General features: G+C 44.9%; 1 protein-coding gene across 1 annotated transcript in view; it reads right to left on the bottom strand.

Annotated features, from left to right (window-relative positions):
- Positions 1-321: 321 nt before the first annotated feature.
- Positions 322-19,375, bottom strand: part of SIAH3 (siah E3 ubiquitin protein ligase family member 3) — a gene marked incomplete at its 3' end in the record, with an annotated part of 77,872 nt that continues 58,818 nt past the window's right edge. The window contains exon 2 of the mRNA XM_080689670.1: positions 322-990. Coding sequence (XP_080545796.1) covers positions 322-990 — 669 coding nt within the window. The remainder of the gene's footprint in view (positions 991-19,375) is intronic.

Raw genomic sequence — 19,375 nt, 5'->3', positions numbered from 1 at the left:
CGACAGGAAATAACTATTCTAATCGAATCTTACAAATGTTCTACAAAACTAGACTAACAAAACAGGACAGACATCACACCGAGATCTTGAATCACAAGATGTTTACATAATATAATGCCAATGGCAGACAAATATTAAATACCACAAAATACCTGAGACAAAAAAGAGAACGAAAGAGAAAGAAAGAAAGAAAGAAAGAAGGAAAGAAAGAATGAAAGAAAGAAAGAAAGAAAGAAAGAAAGGATAAAAAGAAGGTCTGGGGTCTGGATGTCGGTGGTCCGAGCCTGTGGGCTGTGTGTGAATGTCCAGCAGCCCCTGGCCTCATGTCTCGGCTTCTGTGGCATGGACCTCCGTGGCAGTGATGGCAATCCCGATGGCAAGGCTGCCATTGTCAGAGAAGAGCTGGGCCAGGGAGGTGTTGAGGACCAGGCAGTCCCCGTCGGTGATGACTGAGTCCACGCACTCGAGGACAGACCTGGGAGTGGCCTCCCATTTGAGACGCCGGTGGTTTCTGTTGAGCTCCAGGCGGTAGGTGAAGCAGTCGGCCTGGGTGGGGGTCCCAATCAGCATCATGGTGACGAAGAACTGGGGGTGCCCTTCATGCCTCTCCTGCTTCCTAAGCACCAGCAGGAAGTGGTGGCCGAGGCAGGAGTGCATGATGATCCAGTCAGCTGGCGCGGGCAGGTGCATGTCCGTGGCCAGGAAGACGATCTCGGCTCCCTGGAGGATGTCGACCCTGTGGGTCTGGCGCAGGTGCGGCACCACCACCTCCAGGTGGCCCTCCCACTGGCAGGAGAACAAGGGGCACGTGCAGGGCATCACCTGGGTGGCGTGCAGCCCTGCCTCCTGGTGGCACAGGTGGTGGGGGTGGGCGTGGTGGCGCAGGTGGTGGTGGTGACGGTGGTGACGGTGGTGGTGGGGGGCGTGGGGAGGATGAAAGGTGCTGGGCTCCGCAGCGCTCTGGGCGATGGCGCGTCTACTGGATACATACTGGAAGGAAAGAGAATAGTGTTAGTGGGGCGTGAGGCCCGGCTGCATATCTGTCCGTGACTCCCTGCTGTTCAAAATGTTAAAAGCAGAGCGTCCAGTGCAGGCAAAGAAAGGCTCATGAAGAGCATCATGGGTGCCTGGGAGGGGGTTACGATTTTGAAAACTCGGGCCAAGAAAATGCAGTGTTTATGTCTTTCTTATTCTTTTATAAGTTACCCAAGGCAATTTTCCCCCTCGAATAACATGTATTATGATGGTCATCAATCATAAAAAACACCCGCCCACACACATGCTTTTACTTATTTGTTTTTATTTTGATACTGTTGATACTTTTGTGAAGACAGTGGATTTTCCCTCCTATATTGTCATTGTTGTTATTTTGAGGATAAAATTTCAGTCTTAAGTCAAGGATGGTGGCACACACTTGTAATCCCAGGATTTAAGAGGCTGAGACCGGAGGATCGCGGTTCGCAGACAGCCTCAGATACTTAGTGAGGCCCTCTGCAACTCAGTGAGACCCTGTTTCAAAATGAATAATAATGCCGGGCGTGGTGGCGCACGCTTGTAATCCCCGTGCTTGGGAGGCAGAAACAGGAGGATCGCGCAGGTTCGAAGCCAGCCGCGCGCGCTGGCTTAGGAGACCCTGTTTCCAAATAAAAAAATGTAAAAATAGGTCTGGGAGTGTAGCCCAGAGGTAGAAGGGCTTCCAGGAACCCCAGTACCACCACCAAAAAAAAAAAAAAAAAAAAAACCAACAAAATGAATAATAATAAAAAACAGGGCTTGGGGTGTAGCTCGGAGATAGAATGTCCCTAGGTTTCACCCCCAGTACCACACACACACACAAATTGTAGTAGCCCATTTGCGGTTCCACTGCGGCCAGGGCTCCCAAGGTCACAGAGGCGACTGTGCAGTTGGGCCACAGTTGCCAGGAAGGGATCCTCTCCTGGGACTCCTGACACTGTCTCTCCCTCCCCAAGGCGGGTTTCTACTCTGTTTCTGACTCTGCTCCAGGTCACGTCCCAGGGGCTCCTCCAGGCAGTCTCTACCAGGACAATCCTGACTCTTTTTTCCTCAGGGCAGCGAGCCCACAATCTCCTCAAAACCAGGATCTGGCTTCTGTAAGCGCTTACTGAGCACCTGCTGTGGCCCGCAGGCATCAGCGGCACAGCCATGAGCAAACGAGATACTGTGTCTTTTGATGTGGGTGGTGGAGGCATTGATATGCTTATAATTAATTGTGGTTATGACAAGGGTCTTCCGCGCCATGAGGACCGTGATTCATATTTGTCAGGCTTCGGGAGTAACGTGCCTGAGGTTATAAAACGGATGAATGAAAGTCTGGGATTCATTTTCATAACTTCTGACTCTGCACACAGGACACCTACCCCACCCCCAGTTCACATCCACCTCCCTCCCCCATTCCCCGAGTGAGTTCATTTTGTCTTTAATTAGCCTGCAGGATCCGGGCTGCTCAGCGCAGGTGGTGGCCCTCCCTGCACATCGGGTACCAGGCCTTTACCTGACAGCAGTTTCCTAGGCCACCCTGAGGTAGAGAATGTCCCTTCTGCCCTAGTTCTCTGAATGTGCTCTGGACTTCAAGTATCCCTGTGCACCTGCCCCTTCACCTTGCTTCATTTCATCCCTGAAGTATAGAAGATGGAGTGAAAGTCTCTCTGTCACATCCACCACCACGGCTGCCAGAGTTTCTCTCTCTCCCAGCTCACTGTGGCTAACTGCAAAAGCCAGGCCAGCTTCCCTTCCTTTATAGCCTGCATGAACACACACACACACACACACACACACACACGCATCGATGTATAGTCATGCATACAGCAAACGTGTGTACATATGTACATGTGTGAATATATTGTATGTTTATTGTGCATAGCTACATGACACACATGCACATGTACACGGGCACACACACACACACACACACACACACACACACACACACACGGTACACTGGGTGGCCACCTGGTGCAGGTGACCTAGCTGCAGGCGGTACCAGATGAACTCTGCTCTCAAGTCCTTAGCTCCAGCTGCCAGGGTCTGTGTTCTCCCTCCACGAGTGTGGGCTCCAGGGGCCCTCCCCGTACTCCTGCCTGCCTCTGACGACAGCTACTGGGCAGCCTCTGGCACCCACCCTATACCTCCATGAGGTCCCTTGTCCTAAGGAGGACAGTGTGTCTTCTGCTGTGAAGCAACCATTTGTGTTTTAGAATACTGATAGTAATGAGTCTTTACTTAATGTCAAATGGCAGGAAGGGAACTCACTAGTATGTAGCATCTACTAAGTATTAGGCACTATGGAAAGTAGGTATTTTAAAAAATAATTATTTCATTTATTTCCCAGTAAAGATCCATTTCATTTAAAATAAAATAAGATAAGATAAAATCTTGCTTAGTTCCCATCTGTCTACTGCTGGTATGGGTAAGAGCAACAGGGCTTCCTCTCACCCTCTGGGATGAAGAAATCCAGGGCTCATACACCCCATCAAACAGGCTGGAGGCCCCTCCATAGTCCTTCCAGCAGCTGGCAGGCCTGGCAGGCTGTCTGCCTCTTCTGCTCTGCTCTGCTCAGGAGATCCTAGTCTTAGGGTTCTATGGAAAACTATCAACACTGCCCCCTCCCAGTCTCTGAGCTGCTGCCCTCTGACATATTCTTTACAACAACCACAAGAAGAACATATTGTGCTTGTCTTGTATATGAAGCACCTGAGACACAAAGAGATTGAGTCATTTTCCCACCATCACACAGCTCATAAGAGGCAAGGGAGACTGGGTATGAAGCCCAGATCAGTTAAAGTGGACAGAGATCATACACTGGCTGGTTGTCAAAAGAGTCTTGTATGCTTCCCTGTTTACTTATCTAGCAGTCTTGATTAAGGCTATTTTATTATTAGCAAAATATTCATCTCAAGGGTTGTTAGGGCATCCCATGAAATAATTCTTGTAAAATGGCATTAAAAACCAAGCCAAACATTACACAAACATGGCCTTTCCATTTAGATGTGGTTTTGCATGAAAGCTTTAGTGACCTTCTGCCTCAGACCATGGCTACTTCTTCCCATCCTGGACTTCCATGCATGGGCAGTGAGCGATCTGGTTGAACACAGGCCACCATAAAGGCCAGAGATCCTGACCTTGCCCTTGGCCTGGGGTATCCTCTCCTTCTGACCTACAATGATGGAATGTCATAAAATTTCTCCTCTACATGCCCCTCCACAATCTATTTTTTTCTAATTTGTGTAGCTAATGTCAGATGTGAAGTCATAGCAGGGAAGGAAAGATTGAAAAGCTTGACCTCCGTTGGCCCTCACTCTCATCTCCTGCCAGGGCCTTCCATTGTATAAACTGACCAGAAGCCTCCAGCAAAGGGAGCCAGGACTCACACTTACCAAGGGTTGGCTCCCTTTGAAAGTGGTGCTGGGTGTGGTAGACAGGCAAAGAGGGAATCTTTACTTGGATGTAGTTGCCTTAGTCCCCTCCCGTGTGATGTTTCTGGTCCCAACAGGCTGGGTGTCCTAGGCTAAACTTTGACCCGGCTTATACCAGAGGAAGAGAAAAATGCATGTCTACAACTCAAGTCATTCACCTGTCCTGTGCAAGAGGCCAAGAATACAGAATATTCCTGCCTCACTAGTTCCTAGGATCATGTATTATAAAATAATTTAAAAGTGTATAAAGCTGGCCCTCCATATCTGTGGATCTCACATCCATGATGTCAGCCAATCATGGATCAAAATTATTTTTAAAGCCAGGTGTAGTGGCACATGCTTGTAATCTCAGTATGTGGGAGGCTGAGACAGGAGAATTGAAGGTTCACGGCCAGCCTTAGCTACTTAGTGAGGCCCTCTGCAACTTAGTGAGACCCTGTTTCAAAATAAAGAATAAAAAAACAGAGCTGGGGTGTAGCTTGGAGGTAGAATGTACCTGGATTCAATCCCTAGTACCACAAAAATAAAAATTAAAATTAAAAATCTCATCCTAGAGCCGGGCGTGATGGCGCACACTTGTAATCCCAGCATTTGGGAGGCTAAGACAGGAGGATCGAGGTTTGTGGACAGCCTCAGCTACTTAGTGAGGCCGTTTGCAACTCATTGAGACCCTGCTTCAAAATAAAAAATATATAAAATAGGGCTGGGAGTGGAGTTCGGAGGTAGAATGCCCCTGAGTTCCATCCCCAGTATTAAAAAAAAAAATCGCATCTTGTACAGACTTTCTTGTCACTATACCTTAAACTTTTCTTGCCACTATAGTTTAACAACTAATTATATAGCATTTACATCATATTTGGTATTCTAAATAACCTAAAGGTGATTTAAAGTATTTGGAAGGATCTTCTGGGTTACATACAAATACTAGATCATTTTATATAAGGCACTGAACATCCAGGGATTTTAGTGTCCACAGGGGTACTAGAACCGATCCCCTTGGATGCTGCAAGAAGACTGTAGGCACCAGGGGCCCTGAGAGGGACAAGGCGGGAGGGCCATTCTAGCCAGTGTGAGGTGACGTTTCCACCAAGTGAAGCGTGAGGGTGCTTCTCCAACAAACAGGCAAAGGGCTTTTCAACAGGGAGCCAGGAGTGAAAGAACGCAGGGTGTTTAAGAAGTGACAGGAGGTTTCTAGGAGGCTGGAAGATGGACAGTCTGGTGGAGATGGAGCACAGTTGGCCATATTGTCAAGGTGTCATAAATCAGGCTGAGGCTGACGTGGCCCCAGATGCTCAGAGGGAACCAGCAGGAAGGCCCGAGGCTCGGCTGCGTGTAAGGAGCTCCAGAGCCAACCAGCCAAGCCTGCTCCAAGCAGGCACTCAGCACTGGGCCAGCACCCAGGTCCTACCCTTCCACTCAATGGGCCCAAGCAGTTGTCATTTCCCTGCACTCTCCTGTTGCTTCCTTCTGTCTGGCTTCATCTTCCACTATGTGTGTGTGTGTGTGTGTGTGTGTGTGTGTGTGTGTGTGTGTGTGTGTTGTGGTACTGGGGATTGAACCCATGAGGATTCTACCTCTGAGCTATATCCCCAGCTCTTTTTATTTTATTTATTTATTTATTTATTTATTTATTTATTTATTGGTAGTACTGGGGTTCCTGGAAGCCCTTCTATCTCCGTGCTACACTCTCAGACCTATTTTATATTTTTATTTGGAAACAGGGTCTCTTAAGCCAGCGCGGCTGGCTTCGAACCCACGCGATCCTCCTGTCTCCGCCCCCCAAGTGCAGGGATTACAAGCGTGCGCCGCCACGCCCGGCTCTGTTTTTTGTTTTTGAAATAGGGTCTTGCTAGGTTGCTGAGAGTATTGTAGTGTTGATCTTGAACCTGAGATCCTCCTGCATCAGGCATGCACCACCATGCCTGTCTCTGTGTGTGTTTTTTATTTGCACCCGTATTTTAAGACAGTTAAGTGTCTAATCTAAAGAGACTGAATTAAATGGCTATGTAAATAGAGTGGGACATTATGATCTCCTGGAGACCCGTGCACTTGCTGTGCTCCAAAGAAGGCACAAAGAATAAATGCAGCCTTCAATCTTCACGTCTTCCTGCTTTATCTTCTTGATGCAAACTACGTTCTATTTAAAGGATCCTTGGGTGAGGGAGGTCACAGGGCTGCTGACTGGGAGAAGGGATCCTTTTAATTGGCAAAATGCTAATCGTTTTTGGAAAATGAATTCTAATCTTCCCATCTGATACAGTGGATGTGTGAGTAATTACTTTCCTTCCCTAAACTGTTAATGCAACATTAGTGATTACACTAATTAAAACTAATGAACTCTTACAGACTGATAAACCCTTCAGTCAGTCAGTGCATGCCTTCCTTCCATGGGCTGTGTTTAACTTCCCATTTGGAAGAGAGATTTTGAATTAACCTTTAGAATAATGCACAAAATTGGGTTTAGACATGTTAAGCTTTATAGACTCGGTATAGTTCTTTCCCAAGCTTTAGTGAGGCCATTTTTACTGAGGGTATAATTAAATATAAAAAAAATTGCTTAATTTGAACAGCTACACTTCCATAGTTGGTACTGATTGTACCTCCAAATCCTGACTTCCAAAGGAGGAAATCTGCTATTAGAATTATCCCATGGCCCTTTTTTCAGCTTCTGCTTCCTGTGGTCCACAAGCTGGCTTAGACGATTGCTTTTCCCCTCCACTTGCTTCCAAGAGCATTGACATGTTAGCTCATTTCAGCCAAAAGAGGATTCTGCATCTGACTTTAAATGATGGGCATTCGCTTTGAATTTGCTTGTGCTCTTATTTCTATTAATTAACTAAGGTCTTTAAGTCCTAGGAGAAAGGAAATAATGCATTCAATGCTTTTATACAGAGGGAGAAAAGGCGGATTGGGAGGTGGGGTAATATAATGCCAGGGCAGGTATTAGAGTATTGAGATAAAATCAAGGACTGAATTGAGGTCTAAGTCAAGTCTACTAAGAAGACAAAGTAATTGTGACTGCTCCAGGTCCCACACTGTGTAGTGTTTAAGAATCCTCTTTGATTCTAGGAAGGACAGTCAAAGGTGAAGGCTACATGTTGTCCATTCAGTTTTTCTGAGGTGCCCTGACTTTCCATGTCTCCTCCCTAAAACCTAGCACAACTGTGTTTGTGTATGTGCACATAAAACCCAGGATACTTGGGATGTTTTATAACAGTTAAAAAATGAGTTAAGCTGAGACAGAAAATTACAGTGAAAGCCGAATGTGGTGGTGCACGCTTGGCGCACACTTATGATACCATTACTTGGGAGGCTGAGACAGGAGGATTGCAGGTTTGGGGCCAGCTTCAGCAACTTAGTGAGACTCTCAGCAACTCGGCAAGACCCTGTTTTAAAAATTTAAAAAGCTTAGCCAGGCGTGGTGGTGCACGCTTGTAATCCCAGCATGCAGGAGGCTGAGACCGATCGCAGTTCGAGGACAGCCTCAGCTACTTAGGCCCTCTGCAACTTAGTTAGACCCTGTTTCAAATAATACAAAATGGCAGGGGGTGTAGCTAGGAGGTTGAATGCCCCTCAGTTCCATCCCCAGATCCACAAAAAATTTTAAAAAGCTTAAAAAGGGACTAGGGACTAGGAGTGTAGCTCGAGGTAGAATACCCTGGGTTCAATCCCAATACCAAAGGAGGGGGGGGGAGAGAAAGAAAAGAAAGGAAAGAAAAAGAAAACAATGGTGATGCTTTATCCCCTGGGATAGGACATAGTACTGTATATCATGCTCCTTTATCCACACTAGAGGAAGTTCTTAGTTGTATATGGCACATAAGTGGAAACCATCTTCATGTGGACGGCATGCCCATGTGTGCAACTTTCTTTAAAATACTTAGGTGTTGAGAGGGTAATATAAATGTATATATTTTTATATCATACTCCAGGGGCTGCCAATTCCAGGGTCAGAAATTCACACTTTAAGGTGATCACCTAACATTTTATTGCAAAAGACCACATCCCAGAGATAATGAGTACAATTGCCTCAATTCCTACCCATAAGGCTGATTCACACCAGATGCTGCCAATTAACACTTCTGCCTAGGTCTTCCTTGGTGAAATTAGTGGCGTGTCAGTGAGCATAATGGATGCTTGGAATAGACTCTTAGTGTGGAGATGAGTGGGGATGGGGAGGCAGAGCTCAGGGGATCCTCACGTTCAGAGTCCATTCTGAAGGCTTGTTCCCTAAATGCTCTGTGTCCAGCCTCTGGGTCAGGATCTCTGGTGGCCCGATGTCATCTCTTAGGAGTATGGAAGTCTTTTCCAGAAATATCATTGTATACAAAGTTTCCTTCCTGGTGATCAAATTATGTGAATTGAGTGTGGAAATATGAGTGTACACAGCAGCCTTGAACTATTTATGTTGTTTGATTCATCAGATACAATTAAACAGGGGATTACTTTGACAGAAAAATGACAATTTTTGTGGCCAAATCTATTGAAACCCAAGACCCATAGGTTAATAATAATGAAGAGATCCATACTGATGGTCATTGAGTCAGATGCTATGATCTCAAAAGCCTCCTAAGCTGGTCCTCTTATTGCTATAGTCCTTGGCTATGTGAAGGGCTAGGAGGGAAAATGTAGAGGACACTGTAGAATCAAAACCAAAAGCCACTTCTCTGGGTCCCCAGGCTTGAGTTCCCAGGGCTAGATCCCAGCCCTGGGCTGACCAGGGTTATTTGATTTATCCATGAATATTTCTGCTCATTGAGTGCTATCAGAACATGGACTCATTGTTCATGCTAGAGCAGCGCTCAGCATGCAGCAGATACTTGACACACATTTGAAGCCCCCAGTCGATGCATCCGTAATAGCTTCCTCTCTGCGGATCATGGTGGTTCTGTTCTTTCTATCATTCGGGTGTGTCGGCTTTTGTCCTAACAGGGATGTGACCAGAGCTTAAACTTGCCTTTGCATGAGGCCCATCATAATAAAGGATGAAGCCGGTTTTAAAAGAAAATGAGACTAGGTGGTGGCTGGGAGCTGTGCACACAGCTCATTATGAAGGTATAATCATTAATGCAGGAGGATAGAACAGAGTTTAAAAGTCTTGTACCTTGAATTTTACTTTTAAGTGTTTAGACATACCGTGTGTGGGTCTGCACTTGTACTTTTGCCTGGAGCCCTGCAATGTTAGGAGTGGGTCTGCAGTCAAAGCAAATAGTTGGAGGAAAGTTGCTCCCTCTTCATTTATTCTTAGATTCTGCTTTTTATCTGCAAGGCATGGAGCATGTTAATGAATCCCATGAGTCTTGCAGATGAAAGGTTTTTTTCTTGAGAGCAACTTTTTATGTAGTCAGACTTTTATATCTGCAATTGGCAAGTGAAACCTGGGCCTGCATGAGCAGTTTAAAGGTTAAAATTTAATTACCTCAAGCTCCATTAACTGGGAGCATCTCTGTAGGATGACTTCAGGACCATGGAAGTAACCGAGGGAGGTGTGTGCTGAGCTCGCTAGGAGGACAACTTCTGCTAAACTGGACAACCTCGGGTTGTGGGCAACAGTGTCACTCAATAACAGAGGCTGCTGTGGCTGGAGCTGGTGCCCTGACTGCTATGGTGTGGGTCTGGAATGTTCCCCAAAGCCTCGCATGTTGAAACCTTGTTCCCAGTTGATGGTGCTATTGGGAGGCAGTAGAATATTTAGGAGGTGGGGCCCAGTGAAAGTTTAGGCTGTTGGTGGGTGTACCTTTAGAAGTGATGTTAGTATGCCCGCCCCTTCTTCTCTCTCATTTTACCTCCTAGGCACCTCAAGGTCAGCAGTGTTACCACCACACTCCCACCACCGTGATGCTGTGTTGTAGGCCAAATGCAACAGGACTGAAACCTCTGAAACCACGAGCCAAAATAAATATTTTTCTGTTAAGTTGATTATCTTGGTTTTATTTATTTATTTATTTATTTATTTATTTATTTATGTGTGTGGAGGGGTGGTACTGGGAATTGAACCCAGGGGTGTTCTACCTCTGAGCTATATAAACCCCCAACCCAATTTTTTTTCTTTTAGTTTGAAACATGGTCTCACTAAGTTGTGGGGGATCTCATGAAGTTGCCGAGGCTGGCACAGAATCTTCGGACCTCCAGTCTCAGACTTCCAGGTTCTGGAATTACAGGGATGGGCAATCACGCCGTATCTTGGTTATTTTTTAACAGTGAGAGAAAAGCTAGTGATGAGATAAAAAGGAAATAGGCAGATAGGGAAGAGGCCTCGGTAGAAAAGCTTAATTTCCTGCTCTTCCAAGGCTCAGAGATAAGAAGGACCAAAGCTTCACAAAAGCAACTGTTTACTAATCAACAAACCCAGGAGACATTACTGGAGTAAGTCTGACACTCCTACTGAAAGAAGACTCTTCAAAGGACATGCAAATACCCTATGCAAATTCTGAGAGCTGCTTCCCAGAATTCCCAGAATCCCAAACTCACCACAACCAACAGAGGACATGCAGACATATATAAACCCCTAGAGCAGCCACCAAGACGGGTTTTTCCCTCTCGGGGAACCCCTCCCCTTTGGGGAGGTTTTCTCTCTCTCGCAGGTCATGTTAGCCTTGAGAGAAGGTGGAGTGCAACTGACGGACACATGGCCCGGGCTACATTCGGGTAGTGACCTGAAGGCCTCTGCTGGACATCAAGGCCGACCAGGGCCCCTAGGGGTGACCTGCACCTCTTTTCTGGCAGATCTTGTGGACTCTGGGAGAAAGTAGTTTGCAACTGAAGGCATTCGACTTGGACTACTCTCTATTATTGTCCTGAAGGCAGCTGCTGGACTCCAGAGTTCCAACAGCCCCTTTGGGGTATTCGGCCACTTTCCCCCATTCCCTGCTGCTTCCAATAAACCTTTTTACTCCCCTTCCTGCAGTCTGCGGGTGTCATTCTTCGCTTGCCGCAGACAAGAATCCGGTAAGGAAATGCCGAGTTTCTTCTCAAGAAACTCCATTTCATCTTGGGGCTCAGAAGAAACCCCCCATTTCACTAGCACACCAACCTTGAAAAGGAGCTGTTAAATATGCAAATGAAAACTTTGGAAGCAGATGTGTGAATAAGTTATGAATGGGCAGAGGTGCATCCTGGGTGGCCTGAGTCAACCTGATGGCCAGGCTGCCCCAAGGCCAAACAACCTCACCACAAAGTCTAAGACACAACAAGAAATGGAAACGTATGGTAACTTAAGGGGAGGTAAATGCTTCACCATAAATAGTCTTCTAACGAAGGATAGTTTAATTGTGACTGCTTAGGATTGCTCTTATAGGCTAATATTTATGCTGAGTTTGTAAAAATTTTTGTAAAAAAGGGCACAGACTTTCCTACCAATAAAAATATGTAGATACTAGTCTTGTCTTAGCATTCAGGCTAATTAATAAAATAACAAATTCATAAAATAACTTAAAAACACTACCAACATAATTCTTCAAGAAGAGACACTATGCAGACTGAATATTTAACCAGAGTTCAAAATAAAATTATCCAAATTACTTTGAAACTTTGGGAAAAATGCATTCCTGAGAAGTAAGAGAAAAATATCTAAAACAAAACAAAACAACAATAACAAATCAGAACCTTTACCCTCTTAACCATCTTTACTATTGCATGAACTATAAACAATTATCAATCAAGTATATTCTAGTCCTGAAAAACGATGCCTCTGATGAGAATTTTCACAACGAAACTACAAGTGCAAACTTTGTGTGTGTGTGTGTGTGTGTGTGTGTGTGTGTGTGTGTGTGTGTGGTACTGAATGGAACTCAGGGGCATTCTACCTCGGAGGAATACCCCATCCCTATTTTTTTTTCTTTATTTTGAAACAGGGTCTCACTAAGTTGCAAAGGGCCTCACTAGGTAGCTGAGGCCGGCAGCGAACCGCAATCCTCCTGTCTCAGCCTCCCAAATGCTGGGATTACAAGTGTGCGCCACCCTGCCTGGCTAAGTGCAAACTTTTTAAAAATTACATATATAGAACTCTAGTTTTATTGTGAACTTTACATTTTCATCAAGTGTAAGTTCAGCCTGCTAAGAAATGAATATTCTAGTAATGACTGAAGCAGTAACTTCTTCTGGCCACCTCTTCTTCTGAGTCTCCATTTCTCCCACTGATGTTCACCCAAATATTAAAACAACACCATAGCAGTCAAGCTTGTTGTACCAATGGCACTCTCACCACGGGCCTTACACATCAAATAAGGTTCACTAGCTGAGATTTAAACCTTTCTGAATCCACCAATTCCCCAGTCTATTTCCCAACCAGTGTCTTTGAGGACACGCTCCTTGTGCAGTACAACCCTGGTGCTGATGTGGAGAAGAGCCCCAGTATAGGTTAAAAGCCATAGTCGCCAAACTGCCCCAAGGCCCAACTCATAATTTTTGAGTGAATGAACAAGTCCCTTTGCATTTTGGATGTTTCCTTTTTAGAAGACTGGAGTAAGGTGCACGTTTCGTTCCTAGGATGTGCACATGGCTCCCCCAATTCTTGCTTTCTCCCCCTCCTGGGTCTGTCAGCCAAAGGCAGCAAATCTCAGCTCTATGAAGTCTGACCTGGTGGGTTTCTCACAGTTGGCGATGGCTGAGGTAATGGAAATTTGGGTCTGTGGGGACCTAAGGAGGAGTTGGAAACCAGCATTTACTCCTCCATATCTCTCCCTTCCTGGGTGTATCTCTGAGTTGCTGGTTTGTGGATTCAGAGCAAAGTGAAGCTGAAATGATCTTGACTGACTCTCACCAGGCTTGCTTTAAAACTGGGCCAGTGCCGGGCGTGGTGGCGCACGCTTGTAATCCCCGCGCTTGGGAGGCTGAGACAGGAGGATCGCGCAGGTTCGAAGCTAGCCGCGCGCTGGCTTAGGAGACCCTGTTTCCAAATAAAAAAAAAAATGTAAAAATAGGTCTGGGAGTGTAGCCCGGAGATAGAAGGACTTCCAGGAACCCCAGTACCACCAAAAAAAAACCAAAAAACAAAACTGGGCCAGTGCTTGGGGTCATGCATAGCTTATAGAAATATCACATCTGCTCCCTCCTCTCTCCAAATCTGCTGTCTCAAAGGGATTTAAACCTACACATCTGTATTTCTCAAAGTCTTCTAGGCCCTGACAGTGAGGCTGTGGGAGAAGGAAGGGTTTTCTCTCCTGTCTCCCTGGGACCTTCACTAAGAATTCTGGTTTTCTGCCTTAGGATTTGCCTCTTGCCTGGATAACTGAGCCAAGGAATGGCCTCCATGGCAGGAGACACTGTGTCTACACCCAGCAGGGATGAAGCCCACAGGTCCCTCCCAGGACAGTGATCAACTCCATACACAAATCTGGAGCAAGAGCCATGCTATTTCACTCTAAGGACTGTCTTCTAACAGTGGACTCAACTCCCGAATAACCATCTTTAGCAAATTAAGCCTCATAGAAGTCTGTCCTTTAAGTAGGATATGTGTCATTCAGCCAAGAGTAGATGGAAAGAGAGATGCAGAATAGAAAAAAAAAAGTTTTAAAGTCAGACCCACCATGATTCCTGTATTTATTAATTAACCTCCTTTTGCTTTTATTTCATCATTTATAAAATGAGAATGATAATATCTCATAGGAGTGAAATAAGGATTGAGCAAGATGCAAAGAGCACTGTATAGCACACATAGCCCAGAATAAGAATGCAGTGAGTGGTAGATGTTATCATTATCACTATTATTATTATTATTATTATTATTATTATTATTATAACTAAACAGGTAGCTGATTGAGGCATAACCTAAGGACATTTACCAACATGGTTTCTTGGACCATGTCTAAGCTGGATGAAATAAGATAGACATGAATGCTCTTCCAAATCTCCTTCAAAGCTCCCTGAAAACTCACCAACCACCAATATCTTCCTTAGCAAACAACTTTCGCTGACTACTTCTACTTAGTCGCTAGCTAGTGGATGCTGGCTGTAATATACAGAGAGCCAGGCTGGGACTTAGGAGGTGATCAGCAAATTATTCTATCATCATCACCATCATCATCATTTTCATCAACAACCAGAATTTAGTCACTGCAATGCTGCTAGTGAGTTCAGGCAATCCTATGAGCAAATCTGGTTACCAGCCCTCCCACTTCCCATGCCTTGGCTAGTAGCTGGGAACATATTTAACAATAAAAAAAGAAAAATCTTAGGCTTGGGGAAAAGCTATGGGAAGGCAAAAGGGAGAATTGTTGCCCCACAGGCTTGGAAAGTTAGCAGTCCAGTCAGACCCAGGTAATTAATTTATTCAATATTCATTTTGAGTTATTATAGTCACCGTGTGCCTCTAAGGAACAAGCTTATTAGGGTTGCTAAGATAATTAGTCTATCCCACTTCAAGGCAATTCAGATTTTCCCCATATATGCATTTCTTTCCAGAATTCACCCTGGCTACATTTCTACATTTTGGCATTAGTTCTATTTTATTGACATCTCCCTCACCGGAGAGTGATCTCTTTCTACAAGAGTTCCAGACTCTCCAATTGGCCAAGCTCTTGATTGGACATTGAGACTCCAGCCTCTCTAGCCTTCTCCCAGGCCAGGGAGGGGTGCTTCAGCCTGCATCAAGGCTGTAAGCAGAGGCTGGGCTTGCTTGGTTTCTCTAGGCTGCTCCCGATTCCTAGGGGAAGTTGCAGAGAGAAAGACCTACAACGCTTCCCCTGATCCACAGCGCCTGGTCTTATGCTCTGTGCCTACAGAAATCACTTTACTTTTCCTAGCGGTTTCCCAAACGGCAAAACTCCTTTCACTACTCTGCTGAGTATGGGTTAGACCAGGTACAGTCTGCGCACAAATCACACAAGCATCTTGTTAAAACACGGATTCAGATTCAGCAGGCCTGGGGTGGCCTCCAGCGATGTCAAAGCTGCTGGGTCACAGAGGGCACTTTAAAGCTGGAGGCCAGGCCTCTCTTCCTTGTCCACAAACATTAGGTCTGGCGTCCCTGTTTTCCTAACATATTCCTTTAAGGATCAAGTAGAAGGTTCTTAGTGACCTCAGACATCCCTAAGTCTGATTCTTTAAGAACCTCTAAATCCCTGAAAGGCTCCATTGTTACTTTCACAATGGAGGTAATGAGACTGCCCTACCCAGCAGATAAGGGGTGATTTGTTAGTCACAAGGAGCCCCTCGGACAGGCCTGGAGTGGGGAAAGGGGGTGAGGAGCAGGAGGGAATCAGAGCTGGGTGTCTATTCTTAAGCAGAAAATGGGGAGTTCCTTTATCTTTCCACAGTATTTAAATTCCTGTTTAAGGAGAGAATTTAATTTAATAGTAAATTCTCCATTTCTTATAGCTGCCCATAATTTTCTACTATTTAGTTTAATTGGGTTTTCATGTTTAGGATTTAGAAACAGTTTCCTTCTCTAAGTTTTAAGTAATGATACATATACAAAATATCATGCTTTTCTGCAGGGCCGATTGATTTCCATATTCTTTTGCTATTACGCACTGAATTCATTCATTCATTCAATTACATATTGAACATCTGTTATTTGCTGTGGGAGGTGCTGAGGATAAACTGAACAGAGCAAATGTGGTCCCTATCCTCAGAAAGCCTATTTTCATAGTCAGAAGGCTTATTTTCCTATTAGGGGAAGGAAATGCTTTTAGGTCAGGAAGAGATTTGTAGGAGAATAGTTAGGGTGGTATTCTGACCAGTTTCTAGCAGTGGTCTGTAAAAATAATTAAATAGGAGACCATTAATTAATTAATTAATTGTGGTACTGGGGATGGAATCAAGAGGCCTTCTACCTCCCAGCTACACCCCCAACACTATTTTTTCTTCTTTATTTTGAAACAGGGTCTCATTGAGTTGCAAAGGGCCTCACTATGTAGCTGAGGCTGGCCGCAAATCGCGATCCTCCGGTCTCAGCCCCCCAAATGCTGGGATTTCAAGTGTGCACCATCACTCCTGGCTAATAGGAAGTCATATAGACTGAGGAGGTGCTAACACCCTGGACTCATATATAAGAAAATAAAACTTAAGATCAGCTTATAGCAGACAGCCAGCTGAGCCTTAGCCAAAAGGTCTTGAACTTCCCACTGGGAAAGTCTAAATAAGTCAAAGCTCAAACTTTGGCCAATCAAATGATTTCTTTGTTCTGTTTCCCCACACACTCTGTAATGGAAGCTCCTCCAACCACCTCCCGAGAGGAGCACAGAACTGCTTCTGTATCAGTACTGGGAAGAGGTTTCAAAATTTATTAATGTACCAGAATTGGGACAGATTTCCAATTTTAAAATATATCTTTGGTAGTAAAGAAAACCAGTAGCTTCAGGGAAAAGGGCCTGTTTGCATTTCTAAAGAGAGGCAAATTTCCTCAGGAAAAAGGGCCTTTTTACATTTCTAAAGAAAGGCAAATCTCCTCAAGGATGTGAGGAAATCCCAGATTCCAGAGAAGCAACTTAACACATTATGGAATGTAACAAAAGGTGTGAGGGTCTGTGCTGTCTCCCTGTCCCAGAAGGGGCAGATCTGGCTGGGTTGGAGACAGCTGGATACCTTGGTTAGAGACAGGGCAGGATATCTACATATCAAATGACCTGCCACAGATCTGGCTGGCTATAAGAATGCTCCACATGTTGTATCTTTGGTGAATTTGTTTGACCCCCCCTCCCCCATGCCACTCTTGAATGGCATGGGGCTGTAACTGTCTTCTGTATTTCTATCCTTTAAATAAACTTCTTTAAATCTTCAGCAAGAGTCCGGGCTAATGTGTATTTATCCTTAGCTCAGGACAAGAACCCGCGCCTTTTTATTTTTTTTCTGTTTTTGTGGTTTTATTGGGAAATTATTCCCAGGGGTCTAACAAAGGTCCCTGGGTACAGTTTCCAAAACCATATCATCTTCCAGTATGTAACAGCTTCCAGTATGCTGCCATATTTACTGTCTGCTCAAATAAACCATTTAAAGTTGTAATGTGCCAGGCAGGCTTGGTGGCACATGCCTATTATACCAGTACTTGAGAGGCTGAGACAGAAGGATCACAGGTTTGAAGCCAGCCTCAGCAACCTAGTGAGATGCTCGGCAACACGGTGGGACCTTGTTTCAAAGTTAAAAGTGGGGTATATGCTTGTAACCCCAGCATTCAGGAGGCTGAGACAGGAGGATCGCAGTTCGCGGACAGCCTCAGTTACTTAGTGAGGCCCTTTGCAACTCAGTGAGACCCTGTTTCAAAATAAAGAATGTACTAGTATTAGGAAGAGGTTTTAAAATGTATTAATGTACCAGTATTGGAAATGATGTCCAATTTTAAAAATATATCTCCTGTATACTAAAGAAAGCCAAGGCTAGCAAAAAAGGAGGGACTTGTAATTTACAGTTCTAAAGAGAAGAAAGAAAGCTGGAGCCAGAGATGGGAGGAAATCCCAGATCCTGGAGAAACAATTTCACACGTCTTGGGGGATAAAACAAAAGGTGTTCCGAGAAGGAGAGGGGCAGCCCCCCTCCCCCTTCTGGGGCATATCTGCCTGGAGACAGCAGAGACTGGGCTAGAGATATGGGCTAACATATCTATATATCAAAGTCTTTTCCAGGGTCTAGGGGTTAGTGGTAGTGTGAGGCTCAGAGTGTGGGTGCTTCCTGTCCCTCACTATGCCAGGTGCCAGTATTCAATGGTCCTCAAGTGGGTTACGCACAGCTCACATTTTATCTCATTCCAAACTGACTTTCCCCTCCCATCCAGCTTAGCTCATTAGTTGGCAGGGGAGCTCGGGGACTTAGAACTAATCCTAATATTAAGTAAAGAGCAAAGCATAATTAGAAAGATAAATCTTCTGAGGAGAAAAATGGATGTAACATATTCCAAAGTCAAGCATGAATGATTTCCCATATCCTCTAAATGATGTACTTGGAAGTTCTCTTTTTTGACTACAGATAACTGTGGATGGTTTTTAACTTCATTTTTCGGGTCCAGAGATAATGTATTCTCATCACAATAATTTTAGAAAATCCTATATATGCAAGGGAGAGACTAGAAAACTCTGTTAACATCTTGGCAGATATGCTTTTTTCAACACAAATACCTAAATATTACATGTACAGTCTTGTAAGCCATTCCCCCCCTGCTTGATAGCTGGTGGAACAATCCACATCAAAAAAATGTAGATGAGCTGCATCCTTTTTAGCAGCTCTTTTGGCCTTGGAGAACTCTTAGGGGAACTCATATGGGTAGAATATAATTGGTTTTGTGCAGACCTAAGAGACACAGTTGCTACATGCATCCAATCATTGATTTGCTCCTTCACTGGCAAACCTGCTAGGTATTGGGATAAAGAGAAAAACAAGATTTAGTTTAGCTCCTCAAAGAAGCCACCGTTTTGTCTCAGAACTACCGTGTCAATTTCTTTTGGGCCCAATCTCATTGACCTCCATTGCCCCTCCCCCACTCACTTGACAGAGGCCCCCAAAGAAGATTGCTTTGTTGTTGAAAGCAGTCAGGCCTTCCTCACTAGCCCTCCCCCACTTCCAATCCCCCCCTTTTTTTTTTCTTAGCCTCTGGGTTTAACGGTAGCATAAAACTAATTTATAGCTCTTGCCAGGAAGAGGACAAATTTTCATCTCAGCCCGTCATGCGAAAAGCACTAGTACAGATGAATAATTGTTGACCCGTGCTACCTATTAGAGATGGTGCTTGGGTCATCTCATTTGTTGTTTTAACACAAGAAATTAAGGGCCCGGCAAGGGCTTCCATGGGAACTGAATCGGTAATGAGATAGACTGTGGTCGTCTTTGTGGATGACCTCTCCTGGTGCCGTGTTCCATGGTGGATGGAGGGATGGAGCCTTCAGGCTGGGAGAGGGATGAAGCCTGGCTTCCTTAACTATCCCAAGGGAAGGACAGACTCTGCCTAGGTCCACTTTGATTTTAGGCTCAGGGCCATTTCCTCCCGGGGTTCTTATCAACCAGGACATGCCTGA

This window comes from Muscardinus avellanarius, assembly GCF_963383645.1.
Source record: "Muscardinus avellanarius genome assembly, chromosome: 2".
NCBI classification, from domain to species: Eukaryota; Metazoa; Chordata; class Mammalia; order Rodentia; family Gliridae; genus Muscardinus; species Muscardinus avellanarius.
The sequence above is the reverse complement of the archived record's forward strand: the minus strand, read 5'-3'. Positions and strand labels throughout refer to the sequence as shown.